The sequence below is a fragment of the Erpetoichthys calabaricus genome, chromosome 6 (genome assembly GCF_900747795.2).
Source record: "Erpetoichthys calabaricus chromosome 6, fErpCal1.3, whole genome shotgun sequence".
Taxonomy (NCBI): Eukaryota; Metazoa; Chordata; class Cladistia; order Polypteriformes; family Polypteridae; genus Erpetoichthys; species Erpetoichthys calabaricus.
In genome coordinates this window covers 36,105,544-36,125,458 of record NC_041399.2, presented here as the reverse complement: position 1 = coordinate 36,125,458, position 19,915 = coordinate 36,105,544, and the positions used below count along the sequence as shown (strand labels likewise).

At 35.6% G+C, this 19,915-nt stretch overlaps 1 protein-coding gene across 5 annotated transcripts in view; it reads right to left on the bottom strand.

The window, feature by feature from the left end:
• mapre2 (microtubule-associated protein, RP/EB family, member 2) overlaps positions 1–19,915 on the bottom strand; it is a 129,528-nt gene that overhangs the window by 70,705 nt on the left and 38,908 nt on the right. Inside the window, exon 1 of one of the 5 annotated variants that reach the window (XM_028803491.2) lies at positions 2,515–2,842. The exons of 3 other annotated variants lie outside the window; for them this stretch is intronic. In XM_028803491.2, the coding sequence (XP_028659324.2) occupies positions 2,515–2,636 (122 nt within the window). In that variant the 5' untranslated portion in view covers positions 2,637–2,842. Of the gene's footprint in view, positions 1–2,514; positions 2,843–19,915 lie in introns of those variants that run through there. One more of the 5 variants, XM_028803490.2, reaches the window with a different exon arrangement.

Here is a 19,915-nt window from a genome sequence, read left to right as displayed (position 1 = left end):
TGCACAACAAGCCCTGAGCTAAACTAAATTCGCATAAGGTAGCACCTTTAAGCAAAGTCTAATGGATGCAGAAAAATGAACACGCAGTACTGAATATAGTGCTCAGTGTAATGGAATATCATAAATTAAAAAAATAAATCAGCAGACATAGGTCCTGAAAAAAAAAAAAATCAAGAATAACTCTTTTAAACTTAGCCTACCACAGCTTGCAGTTAACAAGACTATTAAAATAACACAGTTAATGCAACCAGTATTGATCAGGTAAATCTGTACCAAGTCTGATGAGTGATATCGGTAAGTTATAACACACGTGCAAAGTCACCAAACACATCATTTAGAAGAGTTTAGTTCAAACAGCCTCAGAACTAAATCTCTGCAGCAGTCAAATCGAACAAAATTAAAATAAACTCAGTAAATTGGTGTCTATGAAAACTTGCTTTTTTAACCAAAGACTAGTTTAGAGTTAAGTAATATACACTACTGAAAAAGTACTGCATAAACATATTAAAAAATGTTCAAGAATTCATGCTTGTAGGGCAGACGTATCTGTAGGGAGCCAACTGAGGTCACTGCACAAAATTCTGGATATTTCGCCATGTATAAAATGGCTTATTATTGTATATTTTGCTTAGTCTAAATGCAAATTACAAAATTACGGAATAAACTAAATTTAACTGCCAAGATATTAAAGACACAGCTAGGTTCTGGAGACACCCTTATGGGGAAAAGAGGAAGTTACACTTGCAGCAGAAAGATCCAGAATATGCTTGTACTGGAATGCATGGGCAATTAATGGGGTCTGTGTGTGCCAAGTAACCGAAAAAAGACCAAAAAGACAGACAGAAGCACCCTGGTTGGAAGGGTGTCATGTTTCTCCAGTACACTAGACAACTTGGCAGTCTGGAGGATTTCCCCAAAGACTTCCAAGGGAAAGAGCTAAACCAAAGAAATGCCATAGGCAGCATCAACTTCTGGCTACTAGAGGATACATGGTCCCAAAAATGAACGTGGATCATGCTGTCCCTCTTATATAGGAGGCAGCTGGGGAGATTTCTTGGAGACCTGTCTAATGTCTAATGAAAAAGAAAGGCTCTGGAGTGCAACCCTGACCCCTAGAGGGCACACTACCTAGCCCTTAGCCATGAAAAGCCAAACAGTTTGTGTACAGCCAGGAGGAAAGTACTGTATAAGGGAAAAGAGCAATTGTTTATGCATAGCTTCCCAGCTAGATGAAGAGGGTTATAGAAAATGTTAATCGGGCCCTAATTCTTTTTTATTTTTTTAAAATTTTGTTTACTTCTGCGTCTAAACAAAAACATGTTAATGTTTTTTTTTTTGCTTTTTTAAAATAGCGGGTTGCCTTATGATTTGGTTGCAGGGTTCAAAACTGGGAACTCTTGAATTTCCAGGTCAATTTCTTAATAAGCAACGGGACACAATTTTGACACTCCTTGTCTAAGGTGCATTTTTTCTTGCACACATTAGTCGTCACAACCTCCTGATGGAGTCTCTCTTCATCTCTTTCATGTGTCTTACCTTCTCTTGCGCGAAAAGAATACGAAGTCTCCCGAGCTTTTGTGTTGCTAATAGTTGTACTTTTCAGCAGTTTTTTTTCCCCTAAATAAATCCACCCTACATTTATCATAGTACACTCCGAACATAAACACATGATCCTGCTTTTTAAGCCATCCCAAAACCACACAATTACTAAACTCCCCACCCCCATCACACCGGACACATTTAATTAAACTAAAAGCTTTAAGCAGCCTTTCCTTCTACGATTGCAGAGGGGGTAGAGGGAGGGAGAGACCCGCTTTCCGTCTGTCACGAAGAGGACAGAATAAGTGTCCAGATGGCAGTGTTGTTGGCCGCTGCTTTTTATGTATTAGTCAAGACTGAAGTTCCAAGCGGAAAAAGGAACTGCAAAAATAAAAACGCAAAAAAAAAAAAAAAAAAAACAGTGACGAGTACACGCCACAGGAGAGTAGCTCCTTCTCGGCTCGCCACCCCTTTAATGGACAACCACGTGACCTAGCTGTCACGCGCCCAGCCAATGGGAGGCGACAGCACCGCGCAAAGCTCCATCAATCTGGCGCCCGCACAGCAGCAGCAGCCGCTTGCATCTTTAAATCCAGAGGCTTCCATTTTCACGTTTGCCACATCCCCCTTTCTGCTCGACCGCTTTTCGCCCTTTTCAAAAATAAAACGATAATACGTACAATCAATATAACGGCGGACGCATGGTACGCTCAGTCTATTCAAGCATATAACGGTAATGTTCCACTGATTCTAGAATGTAAACAATTAATCATTATTCGTGCCCCCTCCCAAATAAAAGACGTGTTAGAGAAAATCTCCTAAAGGAGGCTTGACAGCGATAAACATAAATTTCCGAGAATGCAACATAATGTGACTTTTCGTCTATATATGCCAACTGCAAACCTCTACTTGAAATTTAGCAATACGGATGAGGTGTTGCGGCGGCTGACCAGTTGCGTAATGATCCGCTATTACCTGTACGCGCGCTCCCCGCGCACCGTGTGCTTTCTGAATGGGATGATGTTGGTCCCGTTGTCCTGGATGATGTCGTTGTTGTTCTCTCCATTTGGGGAAAGTGTTTGGGTGGGACCGGGCATTGGAGCAATCCCCAAAATTAGAAGAAGGGCACAGATTTCGGTAGACCGTTACGTATATATCTGATCGTTTCTATTCCTTTAGCTGACTTGCTCGTCTGCCTTCTCCGACACAAACCGCCCCTCCTTTACTCGCTCGCGATTGTGACGTCAGTGACGGCGGCCGCAGCATCTTGGCGTCACGTGACTCGTCCTTTCACTATGACAACCGAGCAACCCTCCCTTCTCAGACGCGCGGGACACGCGCGCATACATAGCTACGCAGCTCACCCACCATTACACTGTCAGTGTGGGCTTAATCTATTACATCTTGACTTGTGTTCCTTTTGCTCTTGTCTCATTTTTTTTGTTTTGAATCCCAAAGCTGCAGCTGTGCAAACTAAAGTCACCCTAAGGGTAGACGGGAAGTAACCTTCACAATGCTTCTATGGAATGCAGCAGTATTTGGGGTCAAGCGCTTAAATGTGTAAACAGGGATAGAAGGGTGCAAGAAAATGCATATATAATGAAAAATAATGCATCGTACGGTATACAGGAGGAATCAGATACATAGCAACGTAAGATTCTGCATCCCAATTTTCTTTTCAACTTCACGAATGTGCACCTGGCTACATTCTTTTAGCTTAGCGAAGGAAACAGTACAATGCATTACTACAAAACTAAAAAGAAACCTAGGGAAACTCATTACAACACCATAAAGGAATAATATACTATAACGATATATTGAAACTAAGCAAAGCAATTTAAACTGTCGATTCCTGTATGAAGTAGTAAAATGTGAATGAAGTAAATGAACAAGTCTGAAACATTCAAAAAATAGGTGTTATACAATATTTACTTAATTTTAACACTGAAGCACTAATTAACGACGACTGGGTTGATTCCTACCTTGCCCAGGAGCTAAGATGCTAGGACACTGGCGTAGAATTGTTTTAAGCGGTTTTGAAAAATAACCAATGGATGTACTGCATCAATTTATTAAAATATTGGCACACAACACACAATTTCCACTTAGTATTTGTTTTCAGCGCTAGATGGCAGGATTTAACTACAAAGAAAATAGGGTTGTGAATTCTTTTTCTTGGAAAATCGTTGGGGTGAAGAAATCTGGGCGTATAAACCCATTACCCCTATCATTGCACTTTACATCCACTTTCTAACCTGTATATCCATTTTTCGATCAGAACACTTTGTTGCCAGTTCTCTAGAGCTTTGTTCATAGGATTGGAACCCACCCTGGAGTGTATTCAGTCATATACAGAACCACAATCGCATCAGCACACTGCGCCTTGTCAGGGTCTCTTTCTAAGCAATAAGGGTTGTTTGGCATGGACTGGTGCATGAATCCATGTAAACTGTTACTAACTAGTGCTCTGTACAATGCTGGATTCCACCTTGAATCTGCTGTAAGAAGCACAGACTATCTCAACATCAAATAACATCAAAGGATACAAAAATGAATGGGTGAAGGTACAGATTTCCATTTATATGTAGTTCATAAAGTTGTGCCGATTACTTAAATTGTAAAAATCAACAAATCAAGCTTAATTTTATTATTCACAGGGTGGCCAGTAATATAGGTACACCTAACTAATGGTGGGTTTGCCCTTATTTGTTCTTGGAGCAGCTTAAATAAGACAAGATACAATTTCAATTTGCATCCCACAATGTGAAGTGGATAAAGGTCTGGTGGATATGGAGATTGCTACATCAAGTTTAATATATAGTCATGTCCATGGAATCATTCCAGAAAACTCTTAGCTTTGTGGCTTGTGGCAGTAACTTGCTCAAAAAATTCCTCTCAAATTTGGGTATATGACTATCATGAAGGGTTGCATTAGACCAGCAATGACATTCAGGTGACCTGTGGCATTCAAATATTGGTCTAGCTGTACATACCCTACACAATTAAACTGTCACTCTGCACAGTGTATCACATCAGCCTATTCAGTGCTCTGTGACCAGTGACCCATTTCCAATCACATTAACGCTTCTAGTTATGGCTAATCCCAAAACATACACATCTGTCACCCACTACCATCCCATATTCAAAGCTCCTTAAATCTTTAGTGTTGGCAGCTAGTAATTGTCTTCTCTGTTTAAAATATGGAAACCCTTCGAGCGTACTTCCTTCCCCATCCGAGAACACTAATATTCTTCGGCCAGGAATTGATTAAATAAAAATTTTAAGTTATTTATTGTAAGGTTACAGCCTTTAATAATTGAAAGCACAATTGTTTTGTCTACAGAATTTTAGTCTTTTCTTTTTTACACTTTCCTATTAAACACCATTCTCTAGTCGTAAAGAATAATTGTATGTGATGTAAATTTTAATTTGCAAGGTTATTTAAAACTCAGGGAAAGATTTGCAGATTTCTGTAAGTTAATAAGAGAAATTACTGGTATTTATTAAAACACTTACATAAAAAGACCATAAATTCTGCTTCTATTTAATTTAACAGTAAAGCACATTGAAGTACACAAAAGGAAATAAAAATGCCATATCTCTTTTGAGAATGAGTTGTACCTTTACATACAATGTTTATGTTTTATATAAAGAACAATAGAAAGTGGAGATTAAAATATTCTTTTCTATTGGGCTATAAATTGCACATATAAATGATCTGAATGTTTCAAAATATAGATTCTATTATGTAGTAGTAGGGTGTTGTATTGTGTTAGCCATTATGGATGCAATGAGAAGAAGTCAAGCAAAATGACAAATTTTATTGGCTAACTGAACAGATTACAATATGCAATGCTTTCAAGGTAACTCAGAAAGCCTACATATTGTAATCTGTTGAGTTAGCCAATAAAAGGTGTCATTTCGTTTGACTCCTCATTAGATACTATTATGTAAATCTTTTCACTGTCTCTCATTCTCTTATAAAAAAAAAAACAAAAAAAAACCAACATGTAAGAAGGGACCCCCTAAAATTTGAGGGGTCAAAATCACAATCTTGATCTATGGTGAGGATTCCTGAATGATAACTAAGGCAATGAGACTGCGAGTACAAATAGCACAGGGGCTTAATTTTGGCCATGTTGCTAATTTCCCTTTATGTTTAAGGATGAAGAGTTCAGCACTATGGGAAGACTCTGCTGTAAAACGGTTGCTTCACTAGATAAAGAGGAAGAAGTCGAGGAGGTTGGGATATGTAGTTAGCAGGGTGCCTGGATGCCTCCTTAAGGTGGTGTATAACGCATGGCAACTGGGAGGTGCAGGACAAGCTGGAGGCATTACATCTCTCAAAGGGCCTAAGAGAGTCTGGGAATTTCCCAAGAAGGCTTGGAGGACACAATGTTGTGGTTTGTTCAGCTTATAACAAAAGGTGACCATCATCAAAAATGTAGTAAAGGCAATGTGAAATATTTGAAAACAGAATGAGAACAGACCAGTGAGAATGGCAGATCCATTGTAGTCATCCTAATACATTCATATTGTACTGAATTTTAGCAATGGCACAGCAGTTCTTTTATGGTATCAAATGATTATATAAATGGATACCAATTTAAATTAATTCTGAAATAATTTCGAAAGAAATCTAGCTAATGTCATAAAAAATTATATTTTAAGATTCATTGGGATACAGCAAAGTATTTAATACACCTTCCTTAGTAATTCAGCTTATTATTAAAATGTTTATAACAACCCTAAGCTTTATCTTTTAAAACATTGTTCTTTCAAAATTTCTATCACATGCTCAATTTATTTACTTATCTATAAATACATTGCTTCCTGCAGTATGTAAAATTGTCTTTGTGCCTGGTGCTGTAAACCTGTTTCTGGCTGATGAGGCTGGACCAGTTGGCTCTGCAGTGTTCTCTATACCCTTGCCTCTTTAAGCACTTGTGCTATGTGAACTTTCCAGTTCAGTGATGGGTCTGGTGGGTCATTACCGCCATTTTTTTTTTTTTTTTTTTTAAATCACAAATTTGCACTTATGGTTCAAGTTTTTTCCAGCCAAGGCCAAGCAGCATTTGCCAGGGAAACTGTAAGAAAAGTCCAGTACCATTTCCTTCTTTAAAGGTAGCTACAGTAATTTGAGAATAAAAAAGGAGATCAATATCAGAAATGCATTGTTCACAAGACATTACACCACATTTTGATATTCACCTATTGCAGAGGAGGACTGTGCTAAATTTGAAAAAGCCACCAAGAAGGCTTACGCATTCTCTTTTCTCTTCATAGAAAAGATGTCAACAATATAATACCAATGCTTCAAGGAGGCACAGAATATTGGTGTGGACAGAACAAGTATGTACGTTGAAAACTGTTTGTTCAATTTGATGAACAATCACCTGGCTGGGTAGATAGCATGGCTACCGAACATAGTCTGTGTAGTCTGCAAATTCTTTTCATGTTACTGTGGCTTGTCCTTTTTCTTCATTTCAAAGCTGTGTGATTCTAAATCAAGGTGTCGCTGTTTCAATTTAGGCAGCTTATAGCCAAAATACTGTGGTTGTGAGTCTCTCACTTTTTTTAATGCCCTTTAAACCTATTTTGTTGGATTTTCTCAGTTGATGATAGTGTCAGAGATATCACAATGATCTGATGCCAACTGAAACAGACCAGGCACCAGCATGTTTCACAAGTCATTAGCAAAAGAGGGACCGACTTCATTAGTTAACTAAGTTCATGTTTATGTTAGAGAAGTCTGTACATATAAGAAAATCCTGGTATCGCCCTTTTGGAATTTTCAAACCAAAAACAGCATGGTTGAGTATTAATACAATGATATAATGCACAAATTGTTGCTTTTGTGGCTACTTTTTAAAATTTGGTTTGTGTGGTTTGGAAAAAAAGTAATTTAGAGGTGACTCTAGGTTTAAATTTATTTTTTGCTTGTTCTTTGTACATTGTCGTTTATCGCATAAATGTTATTTATACATGACTGTATTAAAAAAAAGATATTAGAGTATGTAGTGCAATGCACAGACACCCTTCTCCTGAGCTGGATCCTGCCTTCATTCCAGTGCTGCTGGAAAAGGTCCCATTCCCTACAACAATTAACAGGTTTGATTACTGATGGATGAATATTATTCTTAATTATTCCATTTAATACTTAAACTAATTATATAACAAAGGAAAAATGAAGTCCTTTGTAATGCTCACTTGAGATATTCAGAATGTTTAGTAATAACAGATTCAATTCAACAGTTTAATAATTACAATATTAATTTAAAAAATATTTAATCTAGAATTAAGTATTCATGACCATTATGATATTTATACAGTTCATTATTATCACAGCAATTCTAAGTACATAGAGAACTGCCAGCATGTTTTACACAAAAACAAGAATCTTAGATTATATTAAATTTAAACTAGTAAGAAAAAAAAAACTATCATAATAGTGGGTAGTAAGAATGGACATATGGGTGTTTTGTACCCTTCTCTCTAAAGCAACAACATGCATTTGGAAGTTGTTATTTTTCACACACAAAAAAGTGTTAACATGAAATTGTCAAGTTTGGGAAAGTGTTAGCTATGCTAGGCCAGTAATGTTTTCCAGACATCAGAATATGTGTTTTACATCAGGTGTAATGGCCCATTCACAGACTGTAGAGGAAAACATGACCCAAGACCTCAAGATAAATACTTTTGCAAAAACCTACCTTATTATTAATTTGCATATAGAAATGAATGCATCCTTTTTTATTACTGAAAACCTTGGAAATTTCCTGATATGCAAACTAAAAAACTTTAGAATTAAACAAACAAGGGGAAAATTTTAAGCATAGGCTGTTAAATCTTATGATTTTTCTTGACATTTACACTGTAGATTTTCTCTAATCCACCCTCCCCCCTCCTCCAGCCCCCATCTGATGAAATGATCAGCTCTCTCTGAAGCTTGATGAAACGGTCCAGTCTCTATGCGAAATACATGCAACATTAAACTACAGGTTGTCCACTCACTGCATTGTTAATATGATTAACTCTCTGATAAGGAGCTAAATCACCTAGGGGCCTGTGGGGGTCTTAATTATACTGTAGTTCGAGCCTAAGGCCTAGTATAAAAATGCCCACCTGCATTCAAACTGGCATAAAAGGACAAATTAAACTATTAGACAGGAAAAAAAATGCTGAGATTAGTTTTTAATGCTGTTCAAAGAAGAGTGTTATCATTATCACATTGTCAGAAAAGGAGTCTCTGGTATAAAAGTAGTGAGTGAAGTTTCTTGTTGTCACCAAGTTGTCTTTCTGGCTTTTTATTAAGCTGTGACCAGGAGGCTTTATTGTAAAAAGGTCCATAGGCTGAATGGCTTTGATTACTTAAAACAACATTGATCCGCTAGCTCATCAAGACAATACAAAAACAGCAACAGGGCATTACAACTACCCTGTATTTCTCATTAATTAAAATGTTACTGGTGACAATCGTCTAAAAAGAGATACAATTCCCCATACACCCAATTTTCCTCTCTGCAACAAGAATTTTTTGCAATTTCTAGGCCTTCAGCTATAATCTTGTTTTCTATTTTCTTTCTGGATGCTTACATTTTAAAAAGTGTATTCTTTGGCAGTTTATATAGTACCAGTAACGGTGCAAATACACTTGACTTGAGCATTCATACTCTTTCTCTGCATATTTAGCATTCCTTTGTTCAGAGGTTGATGCGCTTGCCGTTTCCTGAGCAGCTCTTCTTTTCTCCACCCTAGTGGCCTGCTTCTTCTCTTCTTCCGTTAAAACTGATTAAGTCAGTGTTTGTGTTACAATTACTTAGTACATTTTCCTTAATTTTTCTTCAATCTGCCTCAAGAATGATTTAACATATGAAGAGGTATGGGAAGTGACGGTGAAGGTGGCAGGGATGAGAACGATGTCCGTACGCATGCACCGCACGGCCGCCCTGCCGGACCGCTGCAGAGAGTTGATTCTACAATATAATAAAATAAAAATAAAAACAGGAATAACCTTGGAGGTCAATCATCACCCCAAAAGCGGATAGTAGACGTTACATACTGTATGTGTACCAAATTTTAGGTCAATAGTTCAAATGGTTTGCAAGCTACAGGTGATTTAATTTCCTGGACAGACAAACAGCCACAGTAGTGTATTATATATAAAGATAATATAAGCTTGTAGCTATTTTTCCTTCAGAGCTAGGAGGTTACTCCAAATAAAGATATGTCCAGTTTAATCACTGTAAAATGTTGACATTTGTCCGTATTTTGGTATTAACACTTATTGCAGGGCACAGCACATACTTTGGTGCAATAAATTGCACAGTACAGAACCTTAATTTACATGAAATTGTGGTTTCTCTTCAACCCTACAGAAACACTATATTGTTGTTTCTTTTTGTATTATACAATTTTACTTTCCCACATTTTTATTTCATTTATGTTTATAAAAAATAAATAAATAAAATTAACCCCTTGGGAGTGGATTTACTAAATGCACAAATTTGCCAGTAATCGCTTTTGTTGGAATACCATTAATCATATACTAGCACCTTCTGTACAAGAATCAATTATGACTGCATTCATTTCTAATAGGAAATGCCTTAATTCTTTTGACAATAATGAACTACCATGAAGTTTACATAGAATGTAAAATCATCATACAGTGAAGGGAATTCTGTAATGGAGAACAAGAAAGATTTGACAGAATGTAACTAACTCACAGATCTAGTTACACTTTATTAGCCTTATAGAAAAAAATATTTGTTGCAGGGATATACTGTACCTTCATACACACATTCTCTCACGAATGCAGTACATAAACTAAGAATTAAAAAAAAATAAGGAAAAAAGAGATGTATTGCTATAATCTGATGAAAGAACTGGTATGCTGAAGTCTTACATAAGTGTATGTCATTTAGCCTTCATCAAAATTCAGCCTCCACCTAGGCCAACCAGGAGTCTTTTAAAAAGTAATAATGCTAATAATACGGTGAATAAAATTTTTTTAAAACCTTTTACAAATCTGAACCTTTAGCATGAAAATTTTAATTAAGAAGATGGTAAATGTGCAACAGGATAGGCAGGGTGGCTTCCTTACTAACTTTGACTGTACCAATAAATTGAGGCATTTGTTGCCCTTAATTTAGAAATGAAATAGTTAATTTATAAAAGCAAAGGTTGTCAACAAAATGTTACTTTCAATCACGAAAGGCTCTTACTCACATGAGTTTGTTAGTGAATTATTTAACAGAAATTTAACTGATGGCATACTCTGGAAGGTTGAACAGCATTACAAAAAAAACCAAAACAAAACAAAATAATGGTTAGTAAGGTTAATAAGTTCAATTTTGTTTCACCAGTTTGTTTTGTAATTCAGTGTACTGATATACACTTGCAAAGGAGTAGCAATTAGTGCCATTCTAATTCTAAGACACTGACCAAAACACTTAAATGTAACCCTTTTTTCTTTAAATTGTTAGCAGGGAGAAACATAACTGACCCACGTGGGGGGGGGGGGGGTATCATACAACAAGCTCTTTTTTCCTTCCCTTTTTAGGAGCTTGACTTTAAAAGAATGTGAAAGAAGAGGTACAAGCAATGGCTTGACCTACAGCTTCATATCAGAAGGAAATCAACTAATACTGTAGACATGTAGGCAGGAGTTATTTTATCCTTTTATTTTTATTTGTATAAATTTTAAATGTTCCATCCCAGCATTATTTCATCCTTTTAATATTTTTCTGATCAACAGACACAATTTTCTTCAAATTGAACATAAACACTGTTATCCTATTGGAAAGGAATTGATGATGGTCAAAGAAATGGAAAGTCTTGAAGTCAGACCTCAATTATATGAAATCATGATGGCTAGACATAAAGAACTGGCTTGGTACTTTTTTTTTTTTTTTTTTTTTTAAACAAAATTTCCAGATTCTTACAGTCAAGTGTCAAGCCTGCAAGGAGTCACCTACTGTTACTCACTCACTACTGCCAAAAATGAATTCAGATCAGCAGACTGATTTGTACTGGGCATTAAGATTATTTGTGACAAAATAAAGAGATACAAAAGACAGGGGTGGGGATTGATTTGTTTTTGATCCTATTTTTATAAAAATTGATCTATTTGTATGGAATGTTGTGTGATTTCAATAAAATCAATAAAAAAAAACATTACACTCCAAAACCACTCTAGTGGATATAATTCAGGCCTTTTATAACTAATACAAAGTGTTTACAATTTTAAACATTTGAAACTTGCTTTATTTGACAATTTTACTTGGTAGAGCAGTAGTACAAAAACAGATAACCTTGAACATCTCCTTTCACATTTTCAGCCATCAGAATAAGAGATGTAGCTGTTTAACGTGCTTCAAGCAAAAAAATACTTGACAAGCAGACTGAAATTCCACTGGCCAGCAGCTGCCAGTGTTATTAGCATTATAAATTCCCCAGGACATATAGTATATCATTTTCTGGTACCCGAACACCACAACCAAAATTATCTAATTACACCTGTATGAATTATTAAATGAATCAAAACAATTATTGCATTTTTCTTTTAGCAGTTTCAGTATTTGACCAAGTAACAATTCTAGCATATTGCTGGCATCATTAGAATCAGTGTCTAGACAATTGGGAACACACAAAATAAAACATTAATGTGTTGCAGACTGCCTCAATTAAACACTAATAAAATCTGTGAGATACTCTCATAAGGTGCTGCTTATGCTTGTGTGGAGATGTAGGGGACAGCAAGTCATGTAGTTTTGCTCATTGAGCTAGACAGACAAAAGATTGGGGAACTAGTATATGTCGGAGGAAGAAGCAGCTTGGTGGGGTGACACAAAATTCCAGAAGTGAACAAAAAGGAAGATGCTGTTCCTTAGATCATACAGGCCACTGGTTAGCTGCCCTGAAGACTGGACACTGTAAGGCTAACTAAAGGCTGAGAGCTAACACATACTGCTGTGGAGATATCTAGCTTAAATAAGATACTGGAACAAATGTAACATTTTCCATGCAGTGACTATATTGTTCAGTGTGAACCAAGACTAGGATGAATTTTAAAGTTTTCAGAAGGTGAAAACTCATAGAATGGAGGACAAGAAAAAGGAGATGAAAGTTTAACATTTTCTCCTTATAAGAATTGACAAGAAATGTGTCTTTTTCTTGCAGCCAGATCAGCCACTCCACTACTAACTCATATTAGCAAGGTGCACAAGGCACTGATGTCTAAAAAAGCCAAGACAATTTAAGTTCTGATAAGCCCTAGACAGTTTGTTGGGGGATGGCACACACACAGTTTTTTTTCCTTGTTAGTGGATTTGAAGCTAATGAAATTCAAATTTAGTGTCAATAAAGTCTATGATTTATAGAGCCCTGGCCACTTATTCTCTCAAGTAATGTTGAACCCATATTAAGCTCAAATTACAAACACTTACCCATACACCTATCTCACTTAATGTGTAGAAGTTATTTTTCAAAATGACCTGTACAAGCAAGTCCCACTTCATTGCAATGCAACATGAACCTTCCTTACCCAACTAGAAAAATGTAATAAATCATCTACTAAGCATTGTACGTACACTTAATGAATTTTGTCTATAACTGCATTTAAAAACCATATATCACCATCATATGGTAATTTAAAACATACAAAATAACTTAAATAATGCTTGAAATTTTGAAATGAGATTAAATATGTATATATTTATGGAGTAAAAAACAGCATGAATAGGCATATTAGCAGGATAAAATAAAAAAAAAAATACTTCCTGCAAAGAACAAGTGGGGGCTGTTGGCTTTGGCAAGGAAAAGATAAGACATTGTTTACTGACTACAAATAAATATATAATGAAAGGCTCAAAAGAACTGAATTGCTAAAATAGCCAAGTAAAAAATAAAAGCATAATTTGCATATTTGGGACAGATTCTTTGCTAGCACTATTGTGCTACATCACAGTTACAGAACTGACAGATAAATTCTTCAAAAAGAAAAACCTGTCTGACAGTAGGAAGAAATACTAGATCTAATCATAAAGCAAACAACGAAAAATTAAGTTTAAAATAATGTATTAGTGTCTTTGAAAATCTAAATAAGGGTCACGTGAAACATTGGAAAATAGTTTATCTACATTTTTATAGTATGTGTCCCTATTTCAAGTTTTATACATTTTAACTAATATTTCAGAGCTGGCAGAGTATCCCTACATGCTGCTGCTATTTGAATGGATCTCTTCTACCTTTTATAAAGATAACTCCTTGCTTCTAGTACATCTAGTCAGGTTAGACTTTGGACTGACGCAGTGTCAGTGAATGTGGGTGTTGTGTGCTTTATGACTGGCATCCCATTCAAGTCTGGTTTGTCCCAGGATAAGATGCGACTTTTTACAACCCAGCAACAGTAAAATCGGGAGTAAAAGCTTTCCTTTAAATAACAAAAATATAAAAAAAACATGCTTTTTAAATTTTTTTTTATTACAAAAACCATGAGGAAAGTTTTTAAATTGTTTTGGAACAAGTGTACTTGTGCCCTGTAATATAGACCCTGAAATGAAAGTGCATTTTGATCGTCTGCACTTCTAAATAACACACTCTACTAAAACAAGTGATAGATGATCTATAAAATAAAATGTGTTGCAAAGAAAATAAATAGCTGAATGAAAAACAGATGACTTCTCGGACTGCCAATTGGAATTTATAAAAGTAAACTGCAAAATATAAAAATAAATACGAGATAAACTATGAGCAAATTTGTAATGACAAATTAAACTGTAAAAAGTAACATTCAAGCTCATTTTTGATTTATAACAGATGCCAAAAGGAGGCTGAATTACATATACCAGAAGAACTGGGAAGGCAAATCTATCCAAGGCAAGCTTCCATGTTTGAAACAAAGCATAGAATACACTCCTTAAGCTGCACTGCCATCTGGTGGATATTCATAACTCAACAACGCAGTACATGATGCTCATTCTGAGAAGTATGCAAGCTAACTGGTATCCATCACTTTATTGATGATAATTCCCTAGGTCAAATGATCATAATCAGAATCAGTTTACTAATTAGAAGAGAAAGCATGCCACTGCATACAAAAGTAGAAAATTAGAGAGTAGACAATCAGAGAGAGAGAGAGATGCACTTTTATTCCAAATAAACCAGGAATATTCAACATATCCAAGTTAAGCAAAGAAACACAGACTGTACAGAAACATTTAAACAGAATGGAAAAAAAGCATAAGAACTTTTAAAAGTTTAGCATGGATGATTTTACATAATAATGTTTTTTTTGTTTGTCAGACTTTATACATAAAAAGCATGTTTGAAATCACTATGTGCCTGTCCGCCCACTAAGGTCCTCTGATTCTGGTAATCTTGTTGTGCCCCACACTAATCTACACTCCATGGGTGACAGGGCCTTCAGCTGTATAGCGCCCAGACTCTGGAATGACCTACCGAAATTAATCAGGTCAGCGGACTCCATGGATTCTTTTAAAAAACAACTCAAAACTCATCTGTTCAGGAAGGCTTTTAGCTCTACTTGACTTTATTACCCTTCTCTCAGTTTACTTCTCTGTCAAGATGCTCATGTAACCCGTGTGTGTGTGCTAGACCATCAATTATGTTGTCTGTTTTTTTTTTCTTCTCTGAATTCACAGTCGTAATCTTCTTTATTTATTTATCTGGTTTGTACAATGCTATATACTGTATACCCTGCCATTCTTTCTTATATTCTGTAAGTGCCTTGAGCATGGGAAAGGCGCTATATAAATAAAATGTATTTATAGTTAGAGTGCTTCATAGGCATAAGACGATTTTTTTTTATTAAAATCGCAGAATGTACTGTACTCTTTACATATTAAAACTGATTTCTGTGACACTATGAAAAATAAAGAAACAATTATTACATGAAATTTTCTTACATTTTTGGTTATGACCATATACAATTTTTTCACACAGGGTCTGATCTATCATGGAGAGAGCAGGCAAAAAGTACAAGTCTGGGATAGTTAGGATTACCAGATGAAGTTATGTAAAAACTGATTTTTTGTTTTGCATAATGATGCAGTACATGTACTTTGCAAATGGCTCCAGCTTATAATTCAGCATTAAAGCACACAAAAAAAAAGAAATGTCAACAATATACAAGATAATGGGCTTCAAGCCAGGAATGAAATAAAGGAAAAAAAACTCTTCATTTGAATGAAACATTTTAATAGAGCATTAAAGATCAAAACAAACTTCTGTCCACTAACTATGAAAACTGAGGCAACATAGAGACATGAAATGTTAAGGGTAGGTGAAAATACACAACTTAATCAAAAGCTGCACGCAACTCAGAGAGAATATAAACAAGTTTTCAATTTACTAAATTCTCAAGATTAAAAAAAATGCAGAAGAATAGAGAAAGCCAACAATTTTTATATTTCCATGTTGTCATAAGTGACAATGTCAGTAAGAAATATTGTAGTTATCATTTTGAGAGACTGCTGAATATCATATGACCTGTCAATAAAAGCTGTGGTTGAATGTGCTGCTTTTTATATATGGAGCGGACTTTGTTGCTCATACTGTATTTTTTTGTTTTTCTTCATATTGTACTACAGTCACAGGTCTTTAATAATTTTATTGTTTAAATGTGAACTTAAACTGTCTAGATATAAACCTTTGCCTTCTATTTTTTTTCGTGGCGGCAACAATTCCCAGTGACTGGAGGTTAACCAATATTGCTCCATTACATAAAAAGTACAGTATCATATGTATCTAACGAACTGCGTGAAATTTTACCACCTACTGACTTTCGAGTTCTACCGGATGATATTATATATTCAGATCAGTAAAGATAAATATCTAGTGGGGCATGACTGGGAAAGAACCTCTGATGATCTGAATTAGAATGTATTTTTACCATTTATCACGTACTAGGTATACTACCCATCTAAGATGGGTTGAAACTTGAGTAATCAACTTAGACCTCAGTGATAATGTTTGCAGTACACCATGCAATGCATACATCTCAGTTATAAGCCACTTGGTATGGGATTCATAAAAGCAGTGTTAATGTCTGTGATGCACTATTAGAATGACAAATGCAATACATTTCATTAATAAAAATGTTTGTGATGTGCTATCTGTTGGAATGACAAAGACACAGCAAATATAAGGACACACACACTTGTCCTTTTAATAAGGTAGACTTTTGTGATTCGTGGATTGCTCATAACAAACATAACTTTGCTAAATATGTGTACCTATTAGAGAACCTTAGGTCAAAGATCAACAATCACTTTCATACTTCTCTGAGCATGCATTCCTGGAAGTACTGGTTGGGACTGGATCCACTTATTTGGCTGGGGCCACTTCAGTGAATGATTAAAAATACTTAATGCAGCCTCATATTAATTTCAAAATGCTCACTATCTTCATTGGGTACCATGACTACTGTGTGTACTTCCTTGTGCCTTTTCATCATCTCAGAAAATAACTACTACTTCACAGACCATTTCCTAACTTTTTGCAGCACACTGTCTAACGCCTTCTCCAGATATAGAAATGAATTATGTAGATTCTTTACCTTCGCCTGATGCTTTTCCTGCATTTGCCTTACAACAAAAATCACATCTGTTTTCCCCTTCCCAGACACAAAACCAAACTGCATCTTTATGTTCTTTTTTCCCCACACAGATGCCTATGAATATAGGGTACAGCTTGTTGTCATGAAAACTGTACTGTTGTAACGAGTCAAGGCAGACAATATTGAGCATTGTAAAGGAGAAAAATAGCAGTATGGAGTATCAGTGACAATTATAATCAGGTGATATTTTTCTGAAAATGGCAACACTTTCAGGTTATTACCATCCATTTCTATATAAAAAAAAAAATTCTCTACAAACGAACCATATTTTTGATTTTTTGTTCTAACTCTGGTACATTTCACGAAAGTGAAATGTTTATTGATAATTTCTGTGAAAATAAAAATATTTACAAAAAATATGATGACTAAGTGTGAGGTAGTCAGGGAACACTCATTAGGAATCTTTGAGACTGGGAACCAAGTGGGTATTTTGGATAATGTGCTCCTGCTGGTTAGAAAGAGTTTTAAGAAAGGCTATTCACACTAGCCTGGAGAAAATTTCCATTATAGTCTGCTGACAAGAAGGCAGACCCTGTTGAACTCATTTGAAATTTGTAAAAATAAAATTCAGTGGCATCTAGGGCAAAGAGGAAGTAGAAACACATTTATTCTTCAGGATGTTTAGGCTAACCTTTTGTCAAACAAGATACTAAAAGGGACAAGGGAGAGAGGGAGAGAGAGAGAGAAAGAGGGAGCGTGCAAGAGCATAAGAAAGAAAAAGTGATTATATGCAAAGGACCCAATGTTGTAAATGAGCAGACAAAGGGCAGGAAAAAGTATTGTTACTTGTTATATTGACATTGTGTGTATATGAAACAATGTTATAGAAAAATGAGGACGCTACAAGATGTAAATCTACAGTATACAAGATCATACTAAAAACTCTGGATAAAAAGGAAGAACTCTGAAAAACAGATGCCAAGTATTTATTTAATACAGTCATTTGGAGTGAATAGCTCTAATAAGACCACTATACATCCAGTGCTGTTTCAGTAGGTTGTGAGCCAATGTGTATGTGTAAGATTTCCTAACCATTTGACATGCTACTCCTAGCTTACCTATGATTTGACTTTCTGCAGAATCAGCTAAAACAGTGAGAAGTGTGGAGCAAGTGCCTCATTGAAGAACATCCACCTCCTCATCCAGCTCATTCTTGTTATGAATGTCAGTAACTTGAATTTTTAACTTGGTTCAATACATTTTTATTTTGGTCTTACTTAGGATTCGAACAGTGCTGAATTCATTTTCACTTTCAGTTTGCACTTTGGCTTGTTTATTTTATTACACTGTTACATTTTCAATTTACCACAACACTACCCTGGTTTTCATTGGGCAATGCAAGTTTGGCTTCCAGTTGCTATGATGCATTAGTCCATCACTGGAGAACATGTCTCCATCTTTAATGTGAACCCATTTAAGCCTTCCAATTTACAACCCGTGGCAGAACAATTCCAAGCTTAATACAAAGAATTTTTTTGAGAGTAATAGTTAACAACATATAAAGGAACTACTTTCTAGTGGATGTATAGGTAAAAACCAAAAAGTAGTATCTCCGTTATAAAATACACTTTAACATTGAAATCTTACCCAAGAACAAAATAAGTAAATTCAATGATCAACCTTGCCTAATCAATGAATCCCTAAAGAACCTGATTTGATCCTGACAACTTCATATGAAAGGTCATGTTGGTACTTTGATCAGTACAGTTATATCATATGAACTTGCCAAAAAAATAACTACGTAAGAGTGAAGAGGAAACTTTTAACCATAAGATGTTACAAGCCAAACTTTTAAAAATTACACTAAAAATGCCTTGGTTCTGGCAAATCCCTGCTTATAGAGACATACTGTATACAAATCCAAATTAACGTACAGATCCCTATCTAAATCTTCTTGTTCACATGAATCTACAATTAGAGCACAAGATCACAGTAACACAATTTGTCACTAGTAAAGACTGAACCAAGCATCCTGTGCTGTTCAGTGTACTCCACATCTTCAAGGGCACACTATCACATCTATGTGTAGATCTCACGCACAGAACCATTTAAAATTTTTCTTCTGACGTGAAGCCAACTTATTTGAGGTCAGAGGCAGGCAGAAAACAGGACAGGTTTACATACAAGAAAAACAAAGAATCTTAAGGCGGACTTAAATAACTAATGACTTCCAATTGTCAACCTCAGTGATGACAAAAATCTTACCATAATTGCCTCAAGTTGCTAAGGAAGTTGGTATACGATGGTCCTCTTGCCAGCTTAACTTTCAATATCATCAACATGCTATGTTTATGCACAATCACAGCTGTTGTCTTCCCTATATAGGTCCATAAAGCTGGCTTTGATGCGAGGTTTAACAGTAAACATATATGTAGAATATTCGTACAGTCCCAGAAAAAAAGAAATTAAATTTTTTGACATTTTCAGGAAGACGAGGTGAGGTATAGCTCTTCAAGAGTACATCTCAATGATAACATTTGTTGCCCCATTGCTGTGACTTGAAACATTTTATTGCTGTTTATTACTCATTAGTATTACTATATCACTTAACATTTCATAACATCCAATATGGTTAACAGATGCAATTTATAAACATTCCCACATGTGACAGCAAGTTTAAGAAAGTAATTTAAGAAAATTGAACTTTTTTTTAAACTTATAATTAAATCTTATAGCTGAAAAAAATAATGCATCCTGTACACAAAATCGTACAATCTATTAAGCCATCATTATTTT